The sequence below is a fragment of the Chiroxiphia lanceolata genome, chromosome 27, assembly GCF_009829145.1.
Source record: "Chiroxiphia lanceolata isolate bChiLan1 chromosome 27, bChiLan1.pri, whole genome shotgun sequence".
NCBI lineage: Eukaryota > Metazoa > Chordata > Aves > Passeriformes > Pipridae > Chiroxiphia > Chiroxiphia lanceolata.
In genome coordinates this window covers 5,223,908-5,251,674 of record NC_045663.1, presented here as the reverse complement: position 1 = coordinate 5,251,674, position 27,767 = coordinate 5,223,908, and the positions used below count along the sequence as shown (strand labels likewise).

The 27,767-nt window shown below is 47.6% G+C and overlaps 1 protein-coding gene across 1 annotated transcript in view; it reads right to left on the bottom strand.

Moving 5' to 3' along the window:
- DOT1L (DOT1 like histone lysine methyltransferase) overlaps positions 1–27,767 on the bottom strand; it is a 77,584-nt gene that overhangs the window by 30,476 nt on the left and 19,341 nt on the right. The window contains 13 exon segments of the mRNA XM_032711817.1: positions 485–719; positions 1,685–1,807; positions 3,398–3,415; positions 4,273–4,379; positions 7,375–7,443; positions 9,259–9,339; positions 11,950–12,003; positions 19,293–19,353; positions 22,097–22,189; positions 23,673–23,797; positions 23,800–23,834; positions 23,836–23,897; positions 25,721–25,784. Coding sequence (XP_032567708.1) covers positions 485–719; positions 1,685–1,807; positions 3,398–3,415; positions 4,273–4,379; positions 7,375–7,443; positions 9,259–9,339; positions 11,950–12,003; positions 19,293–19,353; positions 22,097–22,189; positions 23,673–23,797; positions 23,800–23,834; positions 23,836–23,897; positions 25,721–25,784 — 1,127 coding nt within the window.

The window sequence follows — 27,767 nt, the reverse complement described above, 5'->3', positions numbered from 1 at the left end:
TGGGAGGGACTCCAGGCTGGAGCAGGGGAAGGACTTCAACTCCTCTCCCTGAACAGCAGCAGCAACAACCTGTGACAAACTGACCCTGACCCTCACTCCCATCTCCTCGTGCTGCTGGGGGGGAGGAGAGAGAGCCCAGGAAGGAGAGAGGGGGTGGGGGGAAGATGTTTTAAAGATTTATTATACTTCTCATTATCTTGCTGTGATGTTGTTAGTAATAAATTCAATTTATATCCCCAAGTTGATGGTGATCAGTGAGGGATCTCTCCTTGTCCTTATCTCAACTCAGGAACCCTTGATACATTTTCTCTCCCCTGTCCACTTGTGGAGGGCAGTGATGGAGCAGCTCTGGGGAGTCAAACAAGGCCAACCTCTTACAGGTGGACACAGGGAATATATGACACCAAACCAAACTACACCTGGCAATAAAGGACCTCCAAGCACATCCAGAGCCCAGACACTTCTCCAGGCCCCCTGAACTCACCCTGAGGAGAGGATGAAGATGTCTGGGAGACAGTCTGGGCGTGCAGAAGTTCTAGTGCAGTTTGGTTCTTCTTGGTCTTGCGCTCGGTGCTCGCCGGGTTCATCTTCTTGGGGCGGCCCCGTTTCCTCCCAGCCATTTTCCTGCCTTTCTTGCTCAGCTTCTTCTTCCTTGCCTTGGAGGGAGATGGCTTTTTGACAGAGTTTGCTGTAGCTTTTTCTTCCTCAGCACCAGAATCCTGAGAGGTTTGGAAAAGCCAAAAGCTCTTTAAGTGATTTCTACCCCCGTATGTAAAGTTCCTTTTAAGCAAACATTAATGACTGTGTTTAATAACTTTAAACTTAATACCTTAATGCCTGTACACTTAATGACTTTATGAAAGCAAACTGATGCATTGTAGTTTAATAACTTGCCAGTAAAGTGGACTTGCTCAGGATAAGAGCTGTTTCCAAGGAGTTATGATCATTCTCTTCTGGATTTGTTCATTACAGGAAAGAAAATGCTGAGGGAGGGGAACCTCGGGTGGGATATTGGGAAGGAATTGTTCCCTGGGAGGGTGATGAGGCCCTGGCACAGGTTGCCCAGAGCAGCTGTGGCTGCCCCATCCCTGGAAGTGTCCAAGGCCAGGTTGGATGGGGCTTGGAGCAACCAGAGCTAGTGGAAGGTATCCCTGCCCATGGCAGGGGGTGGGATGAGATGGGCTTTGAAGTCTCTTCCAATCCAAATCATTCTGTGATGCCACTAAATCTGAACCTGTTGTTTAAGAAAAGCTGATTATTCATCCTTTACTGACTAAATTCTTCAACTGAACCTCATTTAAAAGTCAAAGTACCCTCAGTACTTTGTATTTCTGGGCAGGAACAGTCACTCGTCTCTCCCAGGATCCCACGAGGGAGCGAGAAGGGAACGGGGTGTTTGCAGGAGGGATTCTCTGAGCTGCTCTGCTGGGCTGGGACTGGGGACAGCTCTGGGAGCTCCTGCTGAGGGGACACCCCCCAGTCACCCCCCAACACCTCTGTGCCACAGTCACTGCTGCAGCTCCCCAGGGCAGCTTCAGGAACTCCCTCCACGGTATTTTGGGCCCAGCTGGGGTGTCCAGGGCAGAGCCCACCCTGCTGTGCCCACCCTGCAGAGCCCACCCTGCTGCCCCCCGAGCTGGGGCAGGCACAGCACATTCCCTGCAGGGAAAGGCAGGAGGGTCACCTTGTTTTCTTGAACCTTGGTTGGAGTCGTTGTGTTGCTCTTGTTTTCTCTCTGTTGACGACGTCTAGCTGCCTCTTGTTCCTCCTGCACAAGGGTTTGGAGCAGATCAGTTCAGAATTTGTCCTTGTCTCACATATATATATATATATATATATTTATTTATTTGACATATATATCATGCATATTTATCACATTTTAATACAGATCACTGTGTTTCCCAGCTTAGTTTTCTACAAGAAAAGGGAAAAAACTTATTATTTATTACTAAATATTAAATTATTATATTAATTCAATTGTCAAATTAATTTTTAATTATCTAAACATTATATATTTGTATATTGCTATTATAGTCATATTTATAACTTATATCAAAATTCTATTTAGATATTTATATTTATTAATATATTTAAATATTCTATTGTTGCATTGTTTTTATTCCCATTATGTTCATATTTATATTTTTATTTTTACATATTTATAGTTATATTGTATTTGCATTTATAAATTATATTAACTATATTTATATTTTTCTATTCATAATTTTTGATATAATTTGAATATTAAATTATTATATTACTTAAATGCCCAGCACCGGTTGGGAACAGGGAGGTGAATGCACTGCATTCCCTAACTCAAACCTCCAGCCAGGGATTAAATCCCAATCTCTTCCCATATTCTCCCCTCCCAACCCCACCCCTGTATCAAGTTTTAAAGTTCTTTTGCTGTATTTTTTATTATTATTAAATATTTCAACAACTTTTCATGTCTTGATACATCACTTTAAAAACCTGACATGACTGGAAATGGCAAAGCCATTAATCACCATCCCGTTCACCTTCAGCCAAATCTGTCAAGGACATCAATAAAAACAAAAGCAGCAACTCTTAAGGTTGATTTTCTCCAAGGCAAACAGGAAATTTCCTCCTTCAGAGAAAACCTCTCGGAAAAAAATAAAATCTCTTTTTCTCTCAGAGAAAAAAAACCCTCTTTCAAACAGGAAATTTCCAGGAGCTCAGTCAAAGCCTTTCCTGCACCTTCCAGGTGGGATTTAATCTGCAGAACTGTGGCCATTCCAACACCTCTGGGATTGAACTTCTCACCCAGAGCACAGAAAAGGCAGGTTGGGGCCTCCCTGTTCTCAGCAGGGAAGGTCAGAATCTCATGGATGTTGTCCTGCAATTTTTGGTTTTGACCCCAAGAAGTCTTTTTACTCCCAAATTTGAATTTAACAGCCTGAAATAACCTGATTTCAGAGCGACCAGGAGTCTGTTCTGAACAGGCCAGTCCGAAGATGAACATCCACCTCAAGTTTGAAATGAAGTGGCCTCATTTGGTTTTCTTCCTGGGAATTCCAGCCCTGGGTTACTTCAGATTAACACAGCCCTGCACATCCCAAATATCCTCTGGCATTTTAATTCCAGTCCTTTAATGAAGAAACAGCTCCTCAGAGACCTCCAGCGCAAGGTGAAAGCACCTGGAGCCTGCCCCACTAATCCTCCATCAGGAATCCCCTGTACATAATTGAATTAGTGCTTGATGGCATCTGATGCTTCACTTCAATCAGCTCCTTGCCCTTTCCTAATCAAGAAAATCTGATTTCCTCTCACTTCTGTGCATCTGTGACCAAATCCTTCAGTGGCTGCTCCATTTCTTTTTTTTTGAGTTTTCTACAGTAAACAATTGAAACTTACCCTGAGTTTGGATTCTTGAGACTAGAAAATAGTTTTCAAGCTGGAATAGAAAGAGAAGAGAGTTGTTTTCAAAGCCATGACAGCTGAGCACATCAGAATAAAATATCAGCTTAAAACAAATGCAGAAGTGCAGAATTCTGACTGGTTTGCTCCTGATAAGCTCCATTCTCATTCAGTCTTTTCAGCCACACAGCCTGTTGTGTAACGGGACATAATCCAACCTCTACAAGGGTTTATCATCCCCAGCCCTGGCTGGCCTTGTTTGAAGGCTTTGTGTCACATATCTCCCCTCAGCAGAGGGGAACTGGCAACCAGGTTATTTCCACTGCACCCTTGTACTCCACCATTTATCTCCACTCTGGTTTCTTCTTTAACAAAAGCACTGTTAGACTGTGAGGAAAACAGCCTCACAATCACACTGAAAAAAAATTACTGTGCAATAAAGGAATCCTCCACAAAAGGTTTCATTTTTACAGGAGTTTTTTTGTCTTCTTTAAGCAAAGGGAAAAAAAACAGTGGATGCATCAGGGTTGTTGCGGAGCTTGGGCTGGTCCTAAAACTGAGATTTCCTGGTTGAACACGACCAGAGGAAATGGTGTGTGCAGCACAGAGCACAGGGAGAATCAGAGACACAGAGTCTTCACTAAGTGAGGAACTCAGAGCACAAGACCAGGATTCTGAAGGAATTATATCTGTGACTGCATTCCCAGAGCACTGTCCATACCCACGGGGGGGGTGGAGCAGCCAAAACCCCGCAGGGTGGTTTGCACACTAAGGAGAAGCACAACCACTCCTTGTAGGTGTGTTACAGGTCTGCAAATCCCCAAAGGAACAGGAAAACCATTCCCAAGCCCCAGGCAGTGGAGCTGGAATGCTGCCCAGGCTGGCCATACTCACTATGGTTCTGTCTATAGTATGCAGGTAGTAGGAGACTGGTTTCCCTGTCCAGGACACGGATCCTTTCAGTGGTGACAGCTCCACAACTCTCATTATAGTGCCAATATCTGTAGGAACAAAGGGAAAAGCTGCCTCAGTTCTGCTCAGCTGAACCCACCAGGTAACACCAAAGGGAAATCTGGGGTTCACATCCTAAAGAAAAGCACTGCAGTGAGTTTAGAGAGAATTTCTTCTTCTCTTGCTGCATCACAATACAGAAAATGACCTTTTATCTCTGAAATTACAACCCAGTGCAAGCTTCTAGCAGACAGGACTGTGTGTCTCAGAGAACTGTTCCAGGAGGACTGAATCAGACAGACCCAGCCCCAGAACATCCCCAGCCCCTGGAAACTGGGCACTATATTTGGACTGGGCACAAACATGGTTTGTATTTGCTTTCTTGCCTCTATTTGTTTTGTTCTCCACAATTAATAGCAATGGGATGTGTCTCAAACATCCCCATAACCACTGGGCCAGTGGAGAAATTCTGGAATGCTTCTAATTAAAGAGAAATTACCCAGAAGAGGCCAAAAGCAAGGTTTGGGATTCACCAACCTCAACCCCTATTTTAACCACACTTTAATCCTTGTTTTTGTTTGTCCAACTCTTTCCACATTTCCATTTCTTCTTCCAGATGGAAGGACTAAGAAAAAACTGGTATTGAGGGAAATGGTGTTTCTTAAAGCTTTTCTTTTCCAGTGTATTTTGTAAATTATTTAACTGTTCATCCTTCAGATCAAGACACCAGTGACATTCCCACCTCCACACGTGCAGGACACTGGCCATGGCTGATGACATTTCCCTGGAAGGGTCACTTGGGACAGGCCATTAACACTGCAACGAGCCCCAGGCTCAGTACAGTTTCATTTGAAATTGGTATTTCCCAAACACAGAATGGGATTAGGACCTAAAATCTACTCCCACAATTTTCCCTGTTTGTAGCACACAAAGGTGATTTCTTTCCAAGTCCTTTTATCTGAATGCTTGGAATTTTCCTGCTTGTGGAAGTTGTTATCCATCCTTTTGCTGAGCCATGTCTATAATTACCTATTTCTATATAATTTTAACATCAGCATTCCCTTTAAGCATTAATATCTAAAACTTCAGTGTTCTAGAAAACATTCCAAATGAATCCACAGTGGGGTGAAAGCTGGAATGGGATAAAGATCTGGCTCCACTGACAGTCACAAAGGGCTTTATGAGGTGAAAGGAGCAGCACGTGTTGGTCCCAGCCTCCCAAATGCAGCAGAGAGATAAGGAACTGGGCAGAAGCCAGGAAAGAAAAGGCTGGAGAGGCCAAAAACATGGATTTTTGTGGGCAGGTTTAACTGAAACCTCCCCAGGTGCCTTCCTGCATTTCCCCAAGCTCTGCTGGGCTGTGCGGGAGGGACTGAGCTTTGCTCAGGCTCTTTGTCTCATGGGCAAACTGACAGCAGGATTCCAGCTTTCCAGAGCTTTGAGCAGTGCCAGGAGGACCATTCCACCTTTTTTCCCTTTTATTTTCAAGTCCATGTACCAAAGGATTGGCAAAGCCAGGACTCAACGGTTAATAAGGTCCAAAACCAAGAGATGCCCCAGAGAAGAGTTTCCAAGGGCAGGTTTGGGTGTGTGATGAGTGGGACATCCACAACAATTCCAGCCTAATAAAAATAACTCCCAAGGGCACAGTTTACTTCATGACAGTCCATAAATCCCTATTCTTGAAAAGCAGTTTGGGAGTGTCAGGCCAAAACCAAACACAGCTTGAGATCTGGAACTCAGTGATCCTCGTGGGTCCCTTCCAGCTCAGCATATTCTATATTCTGTGAAATTTCTCAAGGAAAAGAAGGATCCAAGCTGGGCTTTACACATATTTTTACTGTGTCCTGTGCAAAACATTCCCTAAATTGTAAACCCCCTTATTCCCCTCTCTGTGCAAATGTGGTGAGGAACTCACTGAGTCCAACTCCTGGCCCTGCAAAGCACAACCCCAATTCCAACAATGGAAGTTTAAAACAGCTCAGAAACAAAACCAGCAACAAGGGGCATTAACACCTCAAAAACTGCAGTTCATGCCCCTGCTAAGGACAACACTGGCAAATCTCGAGTCTGGGGTGTTCAGAGGAGAAGAAAACCACAAAACTTTGTTGGTAATAAAGCAGCCCCAGGGCCTGGGTGTGCAGGGAGAGGGTTGTGTGCTCGGTGTACAGCACACAGGGAGTTCAAAGGTGACCATTTGAGGGAATCCTGGAATGGTTTGGGTTGGGAGGACCTTAAAGCCCATCCATTGTCACCCCCTGCCACGGGCAGGGATACCTTCCACTAGCCCAGGTTGCTCCAAACCTGTCCAACCTGGCCTTGGACACTCCCAGGGATCCAGGGGCAGCCACAGCTTCTCTGGGAATTCCATCCCAGACCCTCCCCACCCTCACAGCCAACAATTCCTTCCCAATATCCCATCTATTCCTGCCCTCTGGCAGTGAGAAGCCATTCCCCCTTGTCCTGTCCCTCCATGCCTTGTCCCCAGTCCCTCTCCAGCTCTCCTGGAGCCCCTTTAGGCCCTGCAAGGGGCTCTCAGCTCTCCCTGGAGCCTTCTCTTCTCCAGGTGAACCCCCCCAGCTCTCCCAGCCTGGCTCCATAACTTCCAAGCCTTAAGAATCATGACTGGTGGGGTTCACCTGGCCAGATTCAATCAGCCATAGTGTAACCTGGGAGTCCCAACAGCTCTTTGTGGCCAAAGAAAATGAATCCACCCTACAACACCTCATTTCTCTCTTCAGCTGTAAAGTTGCCCAGCCAGGGACACCTTGATGGTCCAAACACCAAAATCCAGGAGCACAAACCCCATAAAAAGTGTCTGTTCCAGTGCTGGGTGTGGTTTTTAGGTAGTTTGGGTGTAAATCCATGTCACTTTGGCACCTGTGCTCTAATAATCCAACAGCATTTTTTACTTATTTACACAACTCTTGAGAGCAACAAAACCCCAGATAATTAATTCAGATAATGAAACAAAATCCCACCCCAGACATGTTCAGATAATGAATAACCCCCAACTGTACGGAACAATAAAAAGGACAACCATACCACTCAAGTTTCGACTGTTAATTCTAAAATTTAGAGGTGCAAAAGGTTTTGAGGACACAATTCTCCCACCTGGAAAAAGAAAAGGAAAAAAAAGCAAAGCCAAGTCAGCTCCATGGTTTGTTCTAGAAATAACTACTTATTAAATATAACCTGGTACAGAGCCCTAAAGAGCAGCCCTATAAAACTACCACTTGTATATCATTAAAAAGAATAAATTAGCTAATTCTCATTCTGACAGTCTCCAAGAAAGTCAATCTTTGAGGTGACACCTCAAGGATCACTTTAAAATGACAGATTTAAAACACTTGGAAAAGAAAGAGCACATGGATTCTCAGTGGCAATCTAAAGAAATTTCAATTATCTCCTTCCAAGTTGGGATCTTTTATACACAAGCCCCCAAAGCCCTTTTATTTAAAGGCCATAATCTCCATTTCATGGGTATTTGGGGTCATTCAGCCCAAGGCAGAGCCTGGGCACGTTCAGGAAAGAGAAATAAGGTTTCTTCATCATAAAAAGCGCTTGAACTGTCCCCAGTTTGCCACTGCTTTTAAGCCACCATTAAAGAGGTTTAAAAAATTAAAAACCAAACCAGTAAAATTAAAGAAAACAGCTTAATTTGGGGGGTTTTATGGTTTGCAACAGAGCCCAAATGTCCCATTATTTATTTCAGCACAAAGCTGTGCCATGGGAAGCCACAGATTCTTTGTTCACACCACACATTTTTCTTTTCAAAAACAGTTATTTTTGGAATTTCTGCCACAGTCAAATAAAATTGTTACTTATCCCAGTGGTTAAGAGCAAAGAAAAAAGCCACCCCGGGTCAAGGCAGGGCCCTGCTGGGGTCAGGGGGTGCCCCCAGGCTGCAACTTCCCAAGGAGCACCAGGACACCCAGGGACAAAGGCCATGTTTGTATGGAATTGTGGCTCTTTTAAGGTGGGAAAAGACCTTAAAGATCAGCAAGTCCAGCTGACAACCCTCCCCCACAGTCACCACTAACCCCTGTCCCCAAGTGCCACGTCCACACATGGTTTGAACACTCCCAGGGGTGGTGACTCCACCCTGGGCAGCTGTGCCAGTGCTTTACAACCCTTCCCATGGAGAAGTATTCCCTAATCTCCAACCACAACCTCCCCTCTCATCCTGTCCCTTGTTCCCTGGCAGCAGAGCCCGACCCCCCCCAGCTCCCCCCTCCTGTCAGGGGGTTGCAGAGCCAGAAGGTCCCCCCTGAGCCTCCTTTTCTCCAGGCTGAGCCCCTCCAGCTCCCTCAGCTGCTCCTGCTGCTCCAGCCCCTTCCCCAGCTCCGTTCCCTTCCCTGGGCAGTACTCACATTTATCAGTGTGTAATCCTATTTCATTGTTATTAGTTAACACCGAGCACTAAATGTGACAACTTCAAATAGGGGAACCCAGTAAGTGAATTCCACATGGAATTATAGACTGGCTATCCAGAGCCTCTGCAGCCAGGAATCATGCAATGGGTTGGGTTGGAAGCTCATCCAGTTCCACCGCTGCCATGGGCAGGGACACTTTCCACCAGCCCAGGTTGCTCCAAGCTCTGTCCAACCTGGCCTGGGACACTTCCAGGGAACCAGGAAGTTTGCCCTTGGCTGTTGCATGGTTTGTAGGTTCCATGGGAGATAAGGAAGGAGCAGGCAGCTCCTCCCAGCCCAACTCTGCTCCACGGTCTCCTTCCTCCAAGGAGCCAGGTAGGTGTGAGGAGGTGTTAAGGTGGGAAGCAGAAAGCCCAAGAAATAACCCCTGTGGTGCAGCCACTGGCCCCAAGGCTCAGAACAAATCCCCAGCCTGGCTCTGACAGCCCCCCTCCTACCCCAGCTCCCACAGGGACCAGGAACCCAAGAGAGAAACACTTCTAGCAGGATTTACCTTCCTTCATGTTTGCAAATCGCTCCTTCAGCTGGTGATCCACCTCAGGGCCAAAGGCAAAGTTATTCACAAAATAACACTGCAAGGGAAAGGTCAGGCTGATGAACAGGGAGCCAAGAACACACCACAACCCCCCCAGCCACGTCACAGGGACAGTGACAAACTGCTTGTCCCCAACTCCAGAGCTGCTGCCACCCAACCACAACCTTCCTCTGGCTCAGGGACCCAACCAGGCCCTCAGCTTTACCTTCAGCCTGGGCAGTTACATCTAAAAAACATTCAGAAGGGTCCTGCTCTGGCAGCTCCTGGGAGTTTTGACATAAAAACAATGTGACAAGGAAGGTTTTCACCCTCTGCTGGGGTGAGATCCAACACCAACACAGCAACTCCCACCACACGTGGAGAGCAATGCTCAGCAAACAGGCCTCATTTCACCTGGTGCTTCTTCCCCTGCATTTCAAATATTACAGTAAAATAGCAAAATATGGTTTTAGATTCATGGAATGGTTTGGGTTGGGAAGGACCTTAAACCTCATGAGTTCTCTCTGCCATGGGTAGGGACACCTTCCACTAGACCAGGTTGCTCCAACCTGGCCTTGGACACTTCCAGGGATGGGGAGTCCACAACCTGTTGCTCTTCCAGCTGTAAATTCCCAGTAATGCCATAAGACAGTGACATCTGAGCATGTTTTTCCTGCCCTAACCCAGCACTTCACCCCCACCCACAAGGGAGGAGTCGGTTCTTCCTGTCCAGGTTAAAAAATCCAATGAGGGGGTTTTGCTCCTGGAACAAAGTCATGTGGAAACACAGAAACCTGCCCAGAGGTAGAACCCCACAAAGGGTTAAAAGTGTTTGGGAGATAAACAGAACATGCCACAGACTGAAAAACAAATACCCCCAAGGCTGCCAGAGCTCCAGGAGCGTTTGGACAACGCTCTGAGGGACAGGATGGGATTGTTGGGGTGCCCTGGGCAGGGCCAGGAGTTGGACTGGATGGTCCTTGTGGGTCCCTTCCAGCTCAGGAGATTCCAGGGTTCTACAAAGAGCCATTCTAGCACATTGTTCCCACATGGAGAGCTGGTTCCTTTGTGAGAGGTCTGCTGGAAAAACCCCCTGCCAGAGCCTCCACACATGAAATGTGTTCAGCAAGGACACTGAGTTTAAGAGCAGCAGCCAAAGCTGTGAAAAACCACCAATGAAAAAAAAATGTTTATACACCATGGGGAAAAAATAAAGCTCTTCTTGCTACGCCTTGCACTTGGAAATTTGGGAAACCCTGCCTGGCAAGGAAAGCTAGCAGGGGTTTCTTCCTCCTCCTCTTCCCCATGTGCCAAAAAAGAGGCCTTGCAAAAGAGCCAAACATATTAATGGGAGTAGAAAACATCCAGGAAAGGAAGGGGGAGAGCCCGAGCTGGCAGATGGGTGTTTGTACGAGCTCCTGCTGGCCCAGGGCTCGCGTGCACGTGCAGGGCACAGGGGCCCAGAGCACCCTGATCCCAGGAACTGCCAAGGCCTTGGAACACACATCCTGCAGGGCTCATTCCACGTGGCCATGGGGAGCCTTGTCCTGCTCCCAGCATCATTCCCTGGGGCTGCCCCAGCCCTGCACGTGTCCCAGGCCAGGCTGGAGCACCCTGCTCCATGGAAGGTGTCCCTGGAATGAGATGGGCTTTAAGGTCCTTCCAACCCAACCCATCCCGGGATTCTGCACCAGGGTGAGGTGTCTGTGCAGAGCACTGAGACACTGAGACACCCAAAATAAACACCTCCCAGCACGTTCCCTGTGCACTCAGAGCTCCTGCAGCCAAAAACTGTCCGAAAAGGTTCACTGAGTTGAAGGGAAGTGGCCCAGCAGCAGAGGAGGGTTGCCCTTGGAACCAGAAGCAGCAAAGCCAAACCCCAGGGAGCTGCAAGGCTGGGACAAGTCTGTCCCCAATGAAAAGGCACCTCCAGAAGGAACTGAGGTCCAGAATAAAGCAGAAGTCAGCAGCCTCCTCCATGGCCTGCTCCTAAACCATTCCTTGGGAGCAATCCAGGAATTGCCACACTGAAGGCTTTCAGAGCCCTCTCTGACAACTGCCTTCATTCCCCACATAACAGGGTGGCCCAGAAGGTCATATAAAATAAAGAGGGGGGTTTTTTTCTGCCCATAAGGCTGGAAGAATGCAAAGCTTTAAAAATACAGACATCTTTGATGCTTTTAACAAATTTACTCCCTCTTTTTGCTCCCTCAGAAAAAGGAGCTGACCCTCTCAGCACAGTCTCCACATAAATAAGTCTTCAAGACAATTAGCTGAAATGAATTTTCAATTTAAGTTGGAACAGACTCACTTGGGTCTTTTGCTTTTTATTAAAGGGAAAGTGAGCCCCCATAGCCAAGATAACTAGTGTATTGCCAGAATCCCTGACAGGAACTACAGGATATGCAAAACAAATGGAGGTTTCTGCTGTCTGTACACCAGGATTTATCTTGGATACCCCTTGGATGTAATACCATGGGGACATGCATTTAAAGCCATTCTTCCAGTCAGAAAACAGGATCTAAAGAGGCCAATATAGGAGTTGGCAGATCAACTTCTGGTATTTGCTATGGAAATTCTATATAAAAAGCTGGCCAGGCTCCCAATTTCCATTATACAAACTCCCAAGTCTCCAGCTCATAAAGCAGCACTCAATGGCTGTACTGTACCTGTGTTTGCAATTCCTCCCTCCACTCTTCTGAGAGGAAGTCACCCTCTTTCCAGCTTAAAAACAAAGAACACAAAAACACACAGAGGAGTAATGTTGTGCCCTTTTCCTTTGGAGAGGGACAAACATGCTGTGCCAGCTCCCTGATCCCACAAGAGCCAAGGCCAGAGGAAGTTTTTGGGGGAGCACAGAGGGGATGAACCAGGCAGGGCTGGCTCTCTGCTCATTCCTGGGATCCCAGAGGTGCCTCCCTTCCCTGCTCCCACCCAGGGATACCCCAGGAAGGGTCTCTGGGTATCCTTAGTGCCCTGTGAGGGCTGTGATCCATGGACATTCCAAAGCTGATCCCCAAATGCCTCCATGGCTGGGCCAGCACAGGGAGCTGAGCACAGGCTGGGAACAGTCCTGCTGGGAACCCAAATCCAGGCTCCTGTTGAGCTCAAGCACTTGATTTCCTGTGGGGCTAAATATAAACCCCAACTGCTCCTACCACCTTCAGGATGGAAGTGAAGGAACAGAAAGGTCTTATTTGAAAAGAAACACAGTCCTGACTCCAGTGACTCGGCAGCACCTTCCTGATGGCACCCCAGCAGTCCCAGGTGAACACAAAGCTCTCCCCAGAGGAATGTTTTCCCACCCTCTGCTGTGCCACAGGTCAGGCAGGAGGAGGGTTGGGAGAGGAAGATAAGAGAAGGAGAGGGAAAAACAAGATGCAGCTCTGTAATTAATGACAATGACAGCCCTTGGAGGGGTGAGGGGATGGTTTATCCCAGAACATCAAAGCAAGCACACTGACTGCTCAGGATCCTTTTTCTGCACAGATTGCAGTGGAGTGACACCTCAGAGGTGCCAGCACTGCAGTGCAGACACTGGGACAGCTCCCAGCCCTCCCTGGCTGAGCTGGGTACTGTCCCAGGGAAGCACTCAGAGCCAAGACCTGGCTGTGTCACCACAGAGGACAAAGACACAAGTGCCAAGAGCAGTGGGGCTGCTCCCACGAGGAAGGATAAAAAACACAAAAAAAAGAGGCTGAGAAAAGTGAATATTGAGGATTTTCAGGGAAGAGATCAGGACCTTTGTCAAGAGCCTCAAGCATTAGAGAGTAAACCCACCAATAAGAGCAGGTCAGAGCAACACAAGTGAGTCAGAAGAACCTGTCCCACCAAGCAGCTGGGCTGAAATGAGATTAAAACTAGAATTAAGGCCTGTGTTCTCCCCCCTGCTGGGAGGGGATGCACCTCTGGCATCCCTGCTCCAGTAAAAACAAAGGATAGGGTGGAGGCTGAACTCTGAGATCCAACCCCCCCAACACCCTGTTGGGTCTGGGCAGAACCTAAACCAGAAACTCAAGGCAACAGCAGTTCCAAGATGAGTTCTTTTCACCTCATATATGGAAGCATTTTTTCCAGAGTTCTGTATGTGAATGGAGCCCATCTCTAGATGAATTTTAAGAGATAATTTTGTCTCCAAGTCTTGTAGTAAACAGTTCCATGGTTGAGTAACCAAGACACAGTTGAAGAAAACCCACATGACTGGCAACTGCATTTATTTTACAACACTTTTTGCAAGTCAGCTTCTCCCTGGCATCCTCCACACCACCAGTTTCTAAGGTCTCCACAGGGTTTTCAAACACTAACAGGGGAAAGAAAAACATCTGAAAAGCCAGGAAGGCCAATCCTGAAGCCACAGTTTGAAAGGGAACAAAGAACCAGCGTAACATGAAACGATCCTGAAATGCTGAGCTTCATATAAAGGTCTTGAAATCCAACCTAAGTGGCTGTTGGGCTTTCCTTGGATCCAGTTTCCCAGTGTGTTTGTCCTGCCTGGGTGGTCAGAGGAGCATTTATAACCCAAATCTCCCTGTTTAACTTGATATCACCCGTGAAGATGAACATTTGCAAGCCAGAGCCATTTAACAATTCAAATGAACCCCAGCCCTGCTCAGACACATCTATTTTTGTGGCTCTGCTTCCCCAGCTCAGGCTTAGGGGAAAATCTCAGCAGGAAAAACACAGGAGCACAGAAATAACCAGATGGTCAATTGGGGCTAGGAGAAAATGGGTTATTTTTCTTCCTTTTCCCCTCTGGAAGCAAGGCAGGGATTCCTGGAGCAGGGGCTGCTCCCCTCAGAGACAGGATAGAGATCCCTGACCACTGGGGCAGCGAGCAATAAAGGACTCCCTCCAAGGAGGAAAGCAGCTCCTTCCCCACCAACTGACACAGGGAATCCAACAGAATTCCCCCAAAATCCCAGACAGCTCAGAGGTTTACAGGGATTCTGAGAGTGAAACAAGAACTGGTGAGGAAAATGCAGCTGGATCAACCCCAGGACTGCAGCAGAACATGGTCCATGATGGTCATCCAGGGAGAAGGGGACACCACCATCCCAGTCTCTCAATCTCTTCCAGTGTCCCCACCCCAATCCTGCTCCTCCTCTCTCTTGGAAACTTAATCTCCTTAGTGAATAATGAATGGAAGGGACCATCTGTAACACAGATATTTTCATCTGATTAGACAATGCAGGAGATGCTTTCTCTAACAGGATAATTAGCTCAGCAAAATCACCCCCAGAGCTGCAGTGCTGCTAAATTTAGAAGGCAAACCAGGTTTTTATTCAGGTTTTTTTCAGCCACGAATACACCCAACAGCATCTGGAACTCGATGGGAAGCAGGTCAGAAGCAGCCAGAGGTACAGAGCAGTGGGTGTGTGCAGAGCAGAAATTTGGGCAGGTCAGGCCTGGAGGAGGGCTGGGATCTCACCCAGGGCTGGACTGGGAGTCTCCCTGTGCCTGAGCAGCTCCACAGAGCCATAAATTCACAGGATGGCTCATTGCAGCCGCCTCCGTGCAAACACTTGGCTCCCAAAAACCAGCCAGTTCTGCCTGGAAAAGTACACAGGGTTATTTTTAGGTTCCTGTTCTCTTCAAAAATAACTGGAGGCATCGAGCCAAACCTCCCAAACGTGGCACCATTTCAAAGCCACGGGGGACGTTTGGAGGGCTTTTCAAACCCCAACCCAGCGAAATTCCCACTGAAACAGGGCCTTCAGGAACACCTGGAGTGAGCAGCTGCTCCGGCCCTCCTCGAGCTGCAGGGCCTGGGGGAAATGAAGGTTTGAGGTCCAGGTGATGCCAGCTGCTCCTGGGCAGCAAGAGGCACTGGAAGTCCTACACTAATCACTGCTTTTCTCCGATTTCCAGGAAAAGCAGCCAGGGAGACATCCCAAACTCAGCCTGAGATAAGCCTGGAGGTTTACAAAGCCAGGTTTACACTGATTTAGGCACTAAATGGGACGTGTTGATCCTTGTGGGTCCTTCCAGCTCAGCATATCCTGTGAGCTGTGAAGATTCCCCTCTAATCCACGGGGCTTAACCACAGAGCACCTCCAGCCCTCAGTAGCTCTCTCCCCCACCCACCCAAAATCCCTCAGCTTGGCAAAGCTGAGCTGTGTTTCCTGCCCTTGCTTTGAAGATTATTGTCATCTGCTGCTAAAACAGGGCTTTTATGGAGCAGGGCAGGAATTCTGTTATAACAACCCTCAGTAAACAAACACAAACCAAATCCTTGCCTTCAGCAGAGCCCAAAATGCTCTGAGGGAGAAAACCTTCCCCACACAAGGAAAATGGGTTGTAGGCACTGAGGACACCCCAAAACATCCTCCAAGGGGACCCCAGGCAGAGAAGAAGCACTTTGTGCCACACGGCAGCCTCAGCCTCCTGCCCCAGATACCTGAGATGGCTCTGAGTTTGAGGCCACAGGAGGATATTTAGAGTCAGGAACCATGAAAAACCCATCTGCCTGCTAATTGTGATAGCAGGTTTTAATTTGGGGGCTGCACATGTGCAGAATTCCCCAAGAAAGGCTCTCTAATTAGTCAGGCCTAACGACCTTCCCAAAGTCTCCTGCTTCCTGCAGACAAGTTTTCTTGCAAAGAAGGGGGAAGGAGCTAATCCTGGAAACTTCTCAGCTCTGGGGGAAGGGAATGAGAAGATCAAAGGAGATGGAGCACAGTGAGATGTGTCAGAAGTGGGACATTCTTGTCCAAAAAGCGGAAGGCGATGATGATGATGATAAAGATGTAAAGCCCTCTGAATGCAGGAGACCAGCAAAGAATGGGATTTCCCCTAACTGAGCAGGAATTGGACATCCACAACCAGGAATGAACACCCAGGACCACAGGCATGTAAATACTCATTTTAGGATTATGAGACCCCCAGCAGCTGGAGAGCAGGAGAATTCCAAGCAGAGTATGATAAGCAACATCCCTCCCACTCCTCTCCTGCCCCAAATGGATCTTCCCCCTCTCCAGCTTCAGGGCTGACCCAGCTGGAGCTCTGCAGCAGCCCTGGGCACTCAACACCCCTCAGGACACTTTGCCTCCAGCTACTGGAGGAATTTAATGTGAATTATCACCTGCAGTGACCACACCCCCTGTCCTGCTTCCCTGAGACACCTCCATGCACGTGAGGCTGCCAGTTTTATATGGAAACATTGCTCCAGAAAGAGTATTTTCTGTGATTGTTGACAAAATAGGATGGAAATACAGGTGGACAATCAGGATTTATTTTAAATGTTGTCACTGGACTTGCTCTCCAGAATTCCAGAACTTCCAGCAGTAACAAGAACACCCAGGAAGTGAATTTGAAGGCTTGCAGAGCAATTTAATGAGCAACAGCTCATTGTCCTTCTATTGAAGCCTTTCCAAACACAAGTTTATTGGTTTGGAAAGCTTTTGGGGGGTGTTTTTTATTTGTTTACATTCCTGTCAATTTTCTTTTAATAGTAGTCTGAAAAAAAAACCTGTTGGTTGGATTTGGGGCAGGTTACAAAATAGTGAGGTTCTAGCAGCCCCTGGGATTATTGCAAAAGGCAAAAAGGCCATAAAATATTCCTCAGGAAGCTCCTGCCATGTGGTGAGGCTGGAGATGGTGAAGAACCACAGGGAAAATCATTGCCCAAGTGAGAAGGAATCGCTGAGCTGCACAAACCCAGCACTGCTGAGGTGACACAGCAGCTTTGCAGGGGAAACCAAAAATCCATTTGTATTGGGAAATTATAACTGTACTGGGCTTTGGGCTGTTAAATAATCTAAAGCCCTGCAGGCCTAACCCCTGGATTTTCTGCTGCCTCATGTCCCCCAGTTTCTGTTTTACCACATCCCCAGTGTTCAGCCAAAGCTGCAGGTGGGATCCAAGATTCTTCCCCCTGAACTCCTGCCAGGCTCCCTCCCCTCCTCCACCACTTGATTCTTCCCAAAATATTGAGTTTTCATGTGACTGCCTGGAACACTGGAGTGGGATTCACCAGTTGAGCTCTGCTGATGACAGACTATTTCAATTTGGTCTTATTTTGCCTCCAACATTTGCAGTTTTGGGAGCATTTTGCAGGGACAAAGTTGTTTTCCAGAAAGACAAAGATGCCAGGCTTTTAATTCTGTGTTTTCCAGCTGCATTGTGAGACAAGTTTGCTCTCTTTAATGAGTCACCTACAGCAGATGCTGAGGAGCTTCTTAAGAAAATAAATGGGGATGTTTGATGAATAAAAACTAAATAAAATCTGCCCTGTGTCTGCATGTAAAAGACCAAAATCTGTGTTCAAGCATCACTCCAAGTGACAAGAAACCAATTTTCCTTAAGACAAAGTGCTGCAAGTGTTTAACTCTTCCCAAAAAACCCAGGCTGCACATTCAGGGGAAGTTTTTACTCCAAACACTGCAGAAAGCAGAGTTAGAAAGCCAAAAAAACTGGCAAAAATAAGCAGCTTTGTTCCAATGCAGCACCAGACCCTGGCCCTGGGAATGCTCAGGCTGGAAGTGCTGCCTAGGGCAAGCAATATGCTTCCAATATTTTATCCAAGCTCCTCTCCTATTCTTTACATTCCCCAGCTCAGAGGCAGAGGATCCTCAGGAACAGCTCCTTTCATGTTGTGCCAGCTGGGTGACACAATGGAAAAATGCCATATGGCCACTGGAGGAGCAGGGAAGCATTCCCAGTGCTCCTACAGCAGGAAGGAGTTAGCAGGGATATCCAGCCTGCTGCAAACCAGTCCCCCAGCAGCCCTCAGGAGGGAATCATTCCATCCAGCACAGGAATTCCAGGGAGAGAGTGCTCAGAGGCAGGTGGGACCAGCACCTTTCCGGATTGTTTTCCAAAGGCAGAGCTGGAACAGCCTTTCCTACAAGATGAGCCCTCTGAAGGATCCCAGCAGCCAAAAAACCAGGGAAAAAAGGCTGGGAAAATTGGGAAATAAACCTGGCATTTGATCCCACCCTGCTGGAATGCTCCAGCCATGTGGTTCACACCATTCCAGGAACATGGAAAGAATGGCTCTGTACAAAAGGGAAGGGATGGAGCAGATCCCAAACTTCAACCTCAACAAAGGACACGGGGTCAGTGGCGACCTCTGAGCAGGACAGAGTGACCCACCTGGGCTGGGAAATAGGGAACATCCCTGCTCCATCCAGCCTCTTCCCTGACCTTTGGAGAGTGGGAGGAGAAGCATAAATAGATGTATTTTCCAAACACTCCATGGGTTCCTGTGGAACATGTATTTCACTTTCTATGTATTTCATGGGAAGTAATTGACCAGGGAACAGGTTTTCTTAATGAAAATTAAGAAGGAGGGAAAAGGAAAGGAATGGCACAGGACAGCGCATGGGTTTTACACTGTCATTCCAGAGGGCAAAACATCCACAAAGATGGAGCAACATGGGGAGGAAGGAAAGTAATTCCAACACCTGTCCCTATCCCCAGGGAGGGAGATGCCCTGGGATGACCCATTTACTGCTCCTGATCCAGCTACAGCCTCAGGGCACCCAATTCCAATCCTTTCCAAGTCAGAATTAACCACCTCAACACCCTTCCTGAGCCCACAGCCTCCCACTGCTCCGGGAGCCTCCTGCTCCAACCTCCAGCCAGAAGTTCCGTCCCTGCCATCCCCCCCCTCCAACCCCCATCCCAGGTTTCCACACCTTCCCCTGCCTGGGAATCTACCAGGAGATTCCAGAATCCCAAGGAGGAGCTGCTATTTCCAACAGTCTCTCCAGCAAAACCCCCAATCCATGGAGAGGGGGAGAAAAAAGGGAAGGACGTGTAGGATGAACAGAAGACACATAGCAGCCCCAGGAGGATAAATCTTCCAAGAGTGGAAAGATCTGGAAGTGGTTCCAATAACACCACACTACACATCAAGCAAGACAAAGAGAGAGGCTTTGGAGGATGGCTTGGAAAAACCAGGATGAAGGGAACAGCCAGGAAGCAGCTGTGGTCACACTGCTGGTGGCTGGGGAAGGCTGGAGAGGACTTTCCAAGCTGGACACCAGCAGGAGCCCCAGGATTTTACTCACTGTGTATTCTGCATGTTTTTTCCCATACCACTTCATCCACTTTCTGAACTCTGTCCATGGTCTGTAAGAGGGAGGAAAAACAAAGCAGCTGTTGGGACATCTCCTGTTTCCAGAGCCATCCCAGGAGCAGAGCACAGCTCTGCCAGCGCTCCCCACCCCCGGGGAGTTCTGTCTGGTGGGGTTGGCTGGAGGCTTTTTGCCATTAACATTCCAAGGACAGGCAGACAAACAGCTCCTGCTGTTCGGTTTCCTTAAAAAAACCCATATTTTTGCAAGTCAAAGCCGGAATGTTCATCCCTCCCCCTTTTCCTGGGAGGTCCACGCTGTAGGAAAAGCACTGCCACTGCTCAGCACTAAAAATGGCACAACCTTGAGCAGCTCCTGAGCTGGGGCACATAATCCACAGGGAGCAGGAAGGAGGCAGTCCAGCCTAAGCCCTGGGAGCAAAGGGACTCACAGGCTAAAGCCAGGTCTGCTGGGGGCAGGAGAGGGCAGAGAGCAGCATCCAAAGCATCCCCATTCCCACAGCAACCAGGGATGCCCCAAACTGCATCCAAGGATTTTGGAGTGATGACATCCTTCACTCCAGGGCTGCAGAGGGGAGGGCTCCTACTGCCACCAGTTTGTCATTGCCTAAATAGAGGAGAAAGGAACCAAATCCCCCCCTATCCAGAGATCTCAGTCCCTCACAAACCCCCACAAGCACAATTCCAGCTGTCCCAATGGCCCTGAGCAGGGCAGGCTCTGGAGGGGAACTAGGGGCAGCTACAGCTCTACAACAGCTGGAAAAAGCAACTCAAGTGTCTTGGAAGGCTGGAAAAAACCCTCCTGATCCGTAGGGCTTGGCCCAAAGTTGGAGGTAGCAGGGAAAGGAGACAAGGAGAGTCTCCCTCCCTGTGTCACCAGCACCAGGTGACCCTGCCTGGGCAGGGTTGGACTGGGGGATCTGCAGAGCTCCCTTCCAACCCAAACTGTTCCATGATGCTTTGAGAGGAGACCAGTAGGAATTCTGACTTCCCTGACAGCTCAGAGATGGTGGAGACCTCCATCACCAGGTCAAAGAAACCGTGTGTTGACAGATGTGCTTTAAAAACCTATTTCAAAATCATTTCAAAGCTTAGCAGCATAACTCAGAAATTCTCAGGATTTTTCAAGCTGCACAACTGCATTTTTATTTATTTTTAAGACAACTTCACTAAAACAAACCCACAACATCCTTTAGCTGAAGCTTTTCAAAGCCATCTGCATTAATTATCACAGTGCCCAGAGATGTGTTGCCACAGCCAATCTTAACCAGAATCTTAATCCAAGCCCTCCCACAAAGGTTTGGAGGGAAGCTGGTCCCTGACACAGGCATGAGGCAGAGGAGCTGCACTCAGGCAGCTTCACACACTGACACTGCAGCAGCTGTTGGGTTGTTAAATCTGGCAGGATTTAACCAGAATAATGCAGAATATTCACATGAAATACTCCCAAAGCTGGAGGTACCCCAGCAGTTAATACCCCTAACTCTCCATTTGTGATCTCTCTGTTTGCTGTTTCCAGTAAAACCTTGTTTGCACAGTGCCATGAAGGGGTATTAGTGAGAGTGAGAATTTCCCTTTTAATGCTCATCTTCTAAGTTTAATAGTAAACCCAGAGGGGATTCCAGGCCTTGCAAGTGCTCCCTGGTGAAACCAGGACACTCCCACAGAGGGACTGCAGAGCCCTCCAGTTGGGACCTTCCACTGGGCCACGGCAGGGGAAACAAGATGGATTTTAGATCCTTGTCTGATGCTCCTCATCACTGTGTTGATGCATTTTTGCCCACACCACAGAAAGGGAGGATCAAGGAGTTTAATTTTTCCCCTCCCTCCATGGGGTATAATCTTCCAGCCTGCACAGCCTGAGTCAGTGTTTTGACAATACCGAGGGAAAAGTTTCTGTTCAGAGACTGAAGCAAATAAACCTCTCCTGGTTAGGCTTGACTAACCTTTACTGTTGGCTTGTGGCCTTCCAGGTTTGCCTTGGAACTCATTATCTTTGTGTCCCATTGGCCCAGAATGAGAAGTGTAAAGAAACCTGACTAATACTATAGAAATATGGAATGGTTTGGGTTGGAAGGGACCTTAAAGCCCATCCAGTTCCACCCCCTGCCATGGGCAGGGACACCTTCCACTAGCCCAGGTTGCTCCAAGCCCTGTCCAACCTGACCTTGGACACTTCCAGGGGTGGGGCAGCCACAGTTGCTCTGGGCAACCTATGCCAGGGCCTCCCCACCCTTATACTAAATAATTTCTTCTTAATGTCTAATCTAAACCTTCCCTCCTTCAGCTTCAGGCCCTTTTAAGGTTTTCTTCATTCAGGTGCCTCCAGACACCCAACAAAGGCCTCATCAACGAGCCTCTGATGGTTTAATAACTTCAGCTTAGGACACCAAAAAGGGGCACCATCACCACAGGCAGAACCATGGCCTTTAAAATATTTAAGACTATTTCCTTGCTGAATTAATTCCCATCTGCTGAACACTGTGGCCTCTGGAAGTTCTATCTGAGCCATTCCAGGCACGGAATAATTGCAGGTGTTTGTGTGAAGCTTCTCCTGCCCTTCCTTTTGAACAGGCCCTGTGTCAGTACTGTTAAAAGAGCGGAAAGCACTTCAGAAAGGTGATAATGCTCCCCCTGTGCTCTCCAGACTGGAAAAACACTCCTCTCCCCAAGCACACCGTGCTCCAGGTCTGTCACCTGAGGGAGAAAATCGAGCAGGGCTGAAACTCAAACTCAGCTATTCCTGCAGCCCAGCCAGAGCCACCCCACAGGACCCACCTCGGCGTACTTGGCTGGAATATCAGCTTTCTCCACTCCATAGTGATGTTTGCAGTTCGTGGCTGCAGCCACTTGAAGCACCACCTGCCCCACCTGCAGGGGAAAAATCCAAAGTGAGAGCAATTCCAGCAGAAACCACTGCAAGGGAGAGAAGAGTTGTTAGAGCAAAGGGCAACAGGAAAACAGTAGAGAAACTGTGCAGGGCTGCAGGGGCTGCTTTAACTGCCAGGGTCTGACCTTCCCCCACAAGGCTCTGTGATTCCTGAACTCATTCCCACTCCCCAAGTGCTGCTCAGCCTCAAGGTGAGCAAGAAAATTATTGATTTATGATGAGAGCAGCTAAAAGTATCTAATATTTGAGCCTGCAGCACTACAGGGCTTCAGATATGATCTTCAGTAACCTTCCTGAACAAACAATTGGGAGCATCCACAACAATCTTTTTTTTTTTCCAGATGGAAAATACTTTGTCAGATGTGATGCCTTTCTAAATGTCTCATCTGAACACCAGGAAATTTCAGACATCAGTCCCACTGAGGGAGGAAATGGGGGTAAAAACAGCAAATCACTGAAGATGTGTTAAGATGGGGGGGGGAGAGGGAATTGCAGTCCTGTATTTAAATTTAAAATATCTTCTTTAAAATATTTTTCCCCAGAAGTCCCTATCACCACAACAAAACCCAAAAATATACTTGGGTTAAAACTTTACAACACATCCAGTAAGAGGGGAAATTCTTGTTGCTCCTTTCCTGCCCTGAACCAGATTTACCAAGAAAAAGAACAGCGTGTTCTTACTCAGTGTCTCTGTTCCACGTGGCCTTGAGTCATACCTGGTTTCCTCACCAACTAGAAACACCTATTTCCTTTTAAAACTCTAACCTGTGCCAGTTTGGGTTAGATTTTGTGGGGTCTCATAAGACAACTGTTAAAATGAACTCTAAAATCTTTTCTGACACACTGACAAGTAAGTCAGAGGCAAAAATCTACTTCATTTTCAGATCCCACAAAGTGTATCACATGAGAAGGGTCAAGAAATCCCATCTTCAGACAAGGAGGTCATAAAATCCACTGAAAACAGATGAACTCTCAGAAATGCTACTTTATTTTTCAACCATCATTTTTAACAATGTTTCTTTCTAAGTGTATCCATCAACAGCAACAGAAACCAAGAGTTCTGTAACAATTACTGAATTTGCAGTGATATTTCATCACCACAGAGAACGTTGGGGCATCTGGTTGGTCCATTTAATCATGTCAGAAAAAGCAGAGGGATATTTAGAAAAGATGCTTATCTGCAAGGCAATCCTTAGTCCTGGCTTATCCTGCATGACAATCTTTAGTCCTTGTTTACTTCTTATAAAATTTGCAGTGATATTTCATCACCACAGAGAACGTCTGGGGCACCTCGTTGGTCCATTTAATCATGTCAGAAAAAGCAGGGGTTATCTAGAACAGATGCTTACCCTGCAAGGCAATCCTTAGGCCTGGTTTATCCTGCAAGACAATCCTTAGTCCTGGTTTATGTAAAGAAAGGGGAAAACCACCAAACAAAAGAGAAAGAGAAGCCGTCGGTCACTCACCGCTGCCCAAGTCGACGAACAAATCGTCCTCTGTCATTTTGATCTCATCGATCATTTGGGCCACCAAGTCAAAGGAGTTTCTCCGTAGACCTCTGGGGAAGGGCTCGTAGTTGTTGAGTTTCTCGGGTCGGTGACCGAGTGGTTGTAGACCTGCTGCAGGATGCCGGAGCAGCCCGTTGGAGGGACGCGTGTTCAGCTTCATGGGCTGCGTCGTCCCCTTCCACTGCAGGAAACACAGGACGAGGTGGGAACCCCAGGGGGGACGAGGGCACGGCCCCACAGCCAGGCTAGGGAGGCACAATGAGGGGAAATCCCCTCCCAGCACCTCTCCCAACATCAAAATGGTCCTGACCCGAGGGCTGGAGCCCCTCTGCTCTGCAGGCAGAGAGCTGGGGTGTCCACCTGGAGAAGGCTCCAGGGAGACCTGAGAGCCCCTTCCAGGGCCTGAAGGGCTCAAAGAGACTTTGGACAAGGGATGGAGAGACAGGACAAGGGAGTGGCTTCACACAGGGTTGGATGGTATATTGGGAAGGAATTGTTGGCTGTGAGGTGATGAGGCCCTAGCACAGGTTGCCCAGAGAAGCTGTGGCTGCCCCATCCCTGGAAGTGTCCAAGGCCAGGTTGGATCAAAGGAGCAAGGTGGGATGGTGGAAGGTGTCCCTGCCCTTGGCAGGGCGTGAAACAAGATAAGCTTTAAGGTCCCTCCCAACCCAAACTCTTCTGTGACACTCAAGACAAACACAACCCCAGTTCTCTGCACTTCACACCTCACTGAGGGGTCATTTCTGCTGGTAACAGCTGCTAAAGGGGCCATTAAGAGATGCAAACACCACCAGGCAATGGAAAACTCAGCACTGAATAAAGCTGAGAAGGTGTGGAGTTTGCTCCCTGATTTTCTATTCACTGATCCCATTGAGCTGATACGGGAGTGTGTGTCAACACCAGAGCAGTTGAATTGTGCCTCGGGGGCTGTCAGATGGGAGGGATCAGATGTACTCAAACAGGGAGTGGCAGGAAAGAGATGGAAATCAAGCTTCCTTTCTTCCTCAGAAAAAAAAAAAAAACCTGTCCTAAGCATAAAAGTTGTTAAGTTTTAAAAATGTTTACCTCCCCCTTTGATAAAAACAACCAAAAAGAGGCAGCTCGAGGACCCCTCCTAAACATTCCTCTGCTGGGATTCAGATGCAAGTGCAGAGGCTGAATAGCTACTAATGCTCAGCTATTAACCAACATGCACATGAATCCCAAGAAGCACAAGTTTTAGGGAGCTCTAGGCCCACAAAATGAAGGAAATCCTGGAAAAAAGTCTTTTTGCTATAATACTGCACACTTCAAATAATTCCCATAAGCACAGCAGAGAAAAAAAATCCACCTATACTTCTAAATTCAATACAACAGTAACATTATTCACTGTTCATGTTTTGCTTCCTCCAGTTCAACTTTCATGGGTAAGAGAAGCAAAAAGCTCATTAAACTGGTCTGAAAAGACATTATATTCTCCTTCAGCCAGTGATCCCACAGAACAGAGAGGCTGAACTGTGTGGCAAGGAAATTCCTAAGGCATGGATCACTTCCACAATACGCAGGGAGTTCATATGGATTATTTAAGCACCCATAAGCCACAGATTTCCCCCTCACAAAAGTCAGCCTACACAAGAAATCCCTGTGAAATCCCTGTGAAACCTTTTCTTCCCCCAAAGGGGCTCTTTCCAAGTGCCAAAATAACAATGTCAGAGGTGCATAATAAAGACCAACACCTCCCAAACCCACAGTTTGGGAACAAAAAGTGGGGTTTAATTGCTTTTCTTCCTCAATGTCCCTCCTGCTAACTCCTGACTGCCCAGGTGTGAGGAAAAATAAGTTTAATATCAAGATAAGTCTCCAAAAGGATGAAAGTGCTGGATATTGGTGATGTGACAGTGACTGCTATTCAGCCCCGCTTTCTGCTGTTATTCACTGTTATTCAGCCCCAGCTTTCTGAAGTCATTCACTCTGTGTGAGTTCAGACCAGGCAGACCCCAGGGCAGGGATGGGTTGAACACCTACCAACTGGTGGATGCTGTCGATGGCTCGGTTGTACTTGTCACACAGTCTCTGCATGCTCTCAAAGCTGGGGGAAAAACAAACCCAGGGTCAGCTCAAACAAGCAGGTTTGGATCCCAAAATCTCCCAAGTTGGGAAGGACCCACAAGGATCACCCTGGGAGGGACCCACAGGCATCAGCACTCCTGAGCCCCAGACCCCTCTTTCACCCCCCTTTGTACATTATTAGTTCACTTTATCCTGCAAGCCTGGCAGAAGCCTGTTGGTTGGGTTAGATGCTCAAATTTACTCATTTATTAGCCACAAATTAGGAATCACTCCACCACAATTCTCCTTCTGACTCTTTGCTGGCTCACACCAAGTGTAAGTCTCCCAAGTGTGTACTTGAGTACACAAAGATTTTGGTATTCCCATGTTTGGTATGTCACGAATATTTCTGTAATGTAAAGCAAAAATACCCAAACCACATTAAAAGGTCACCAGCTGAATTGAAGGACGTTGGTAAAATTGTAAGACTGCAAAATATACTCTTAGTAGTAACTAAAGGAACAACCCTGAGCTTTCCTGTCATCTTGCTCATTTTAAGTGGGTGTTTAGGGTTTGTTTCTCTCAGAAGATGCACATATTTAAGACTTTGTTTCGTTTAAAAAATCCCCAGTAGACCAGGAGTACATGACAAATAATATTAGTATCTTTATTATAAGTCATACTTTGAGTTCAGTCCATTTTCTGTTAATTAAAGTTCTGTATTCTCAGAGTCATCACTTCTTTTCCATGTTCTCAGTTGCACAGAAACTTAAGAGACCTGTTAATTTTTCCCCTTTTTTCACGATAATCAGTCCTGAGACAAGCAGATCCTTCTCTAAAATTAATTCTGGGTTTGAAAATGCAAACAGAGCCAGGGCACAACCTCAAATGTCCCCCAGCAGGAAAGCACAGGGATTGTTCCATGGGCTGGTTGGGATTACGGTCAGTCCAGGCAGATGCCTTAATGACAGAGGGCTGAGAGGATTAAATAAATTCATCTCTGGCCAGGGAAGAGAAGATATTCCAGGGAACATTATCCATTACATAATCAGACCCACAAAGCAGCAGCAAAAACAATCCAAGGGGTTCTGGGGTGACACAGTGAAACCAGGGCCATTCCCAAGGCCGGGAAGCGGAGGGGGGCCCAGGGGACAGCAAAAGGGACACCTGAGGCTCTTGTGATCCTCAGAGTCACACACACCTCCCCCAGGAGTTTCAGCCATTCCGGCCCAAGCTCCCAGCTGCCTGTGCTCATTTCCATGCTGGGACCAAGCAGGAGGATTTGGGCTGCACAGTGTGCGTGTTCCCATATCCCACTTCTCTCCCTCCACATCCCTGGATTGCTCCACCTGCTACGAGTCATTTTTCTGGCAATTTTTTTCAAAGGAATTAAAAAAAAAAAGACTGAAACCAAAATTCCAGGTTTACAACTTCCTGGAAAAGCTGCAGAAAGGTGAGTGGGATGTGACTTTGGGGAACAGAGGGGTTTCCCTGTTATTCAGTTTTGCTGTCGATCTCACTGATGGTCCTCAGCTGAACATGCCCAGGGAGGATGCCAGGACTATAAAATTACAGCACTGCAGCCACTGGGAGTAATCCACAAATCCAAGTTAATGGGCTTGATGACAAGGAAGGCTCAACCCTGATTTCAGGAAGAGAGGAACTAACAGGTCTTGCAACGAAACAATAAAATACTGGAGAGGAGAGGAGGAAGCAATAACTTCAGCAGATCATGACAAGCATCCAGTGTTCAGGAGGTTTGGGATGGATCTCAGGGAAAGGTTCTTCCCCCAGAGGGTGCTGGGGCACTGCCCAGGCTCCCCAGGGCAGTGGGCACGGCCCCAAGGCTGCCAGAGCTCCAGGAGCATTTGGACAACGCTCTGAGGGACAGGGTGGGATTGTTGGGGTGTCTGTGCAGGGCCAGGGGTTGGACTGGATGATCCTTGGGGGTCCCTTCCAGTTCAGGATATCCCAGGATTCTATGATTCTAACTAAGCAAGGCAGTTTCATCTCTAAACCCCAT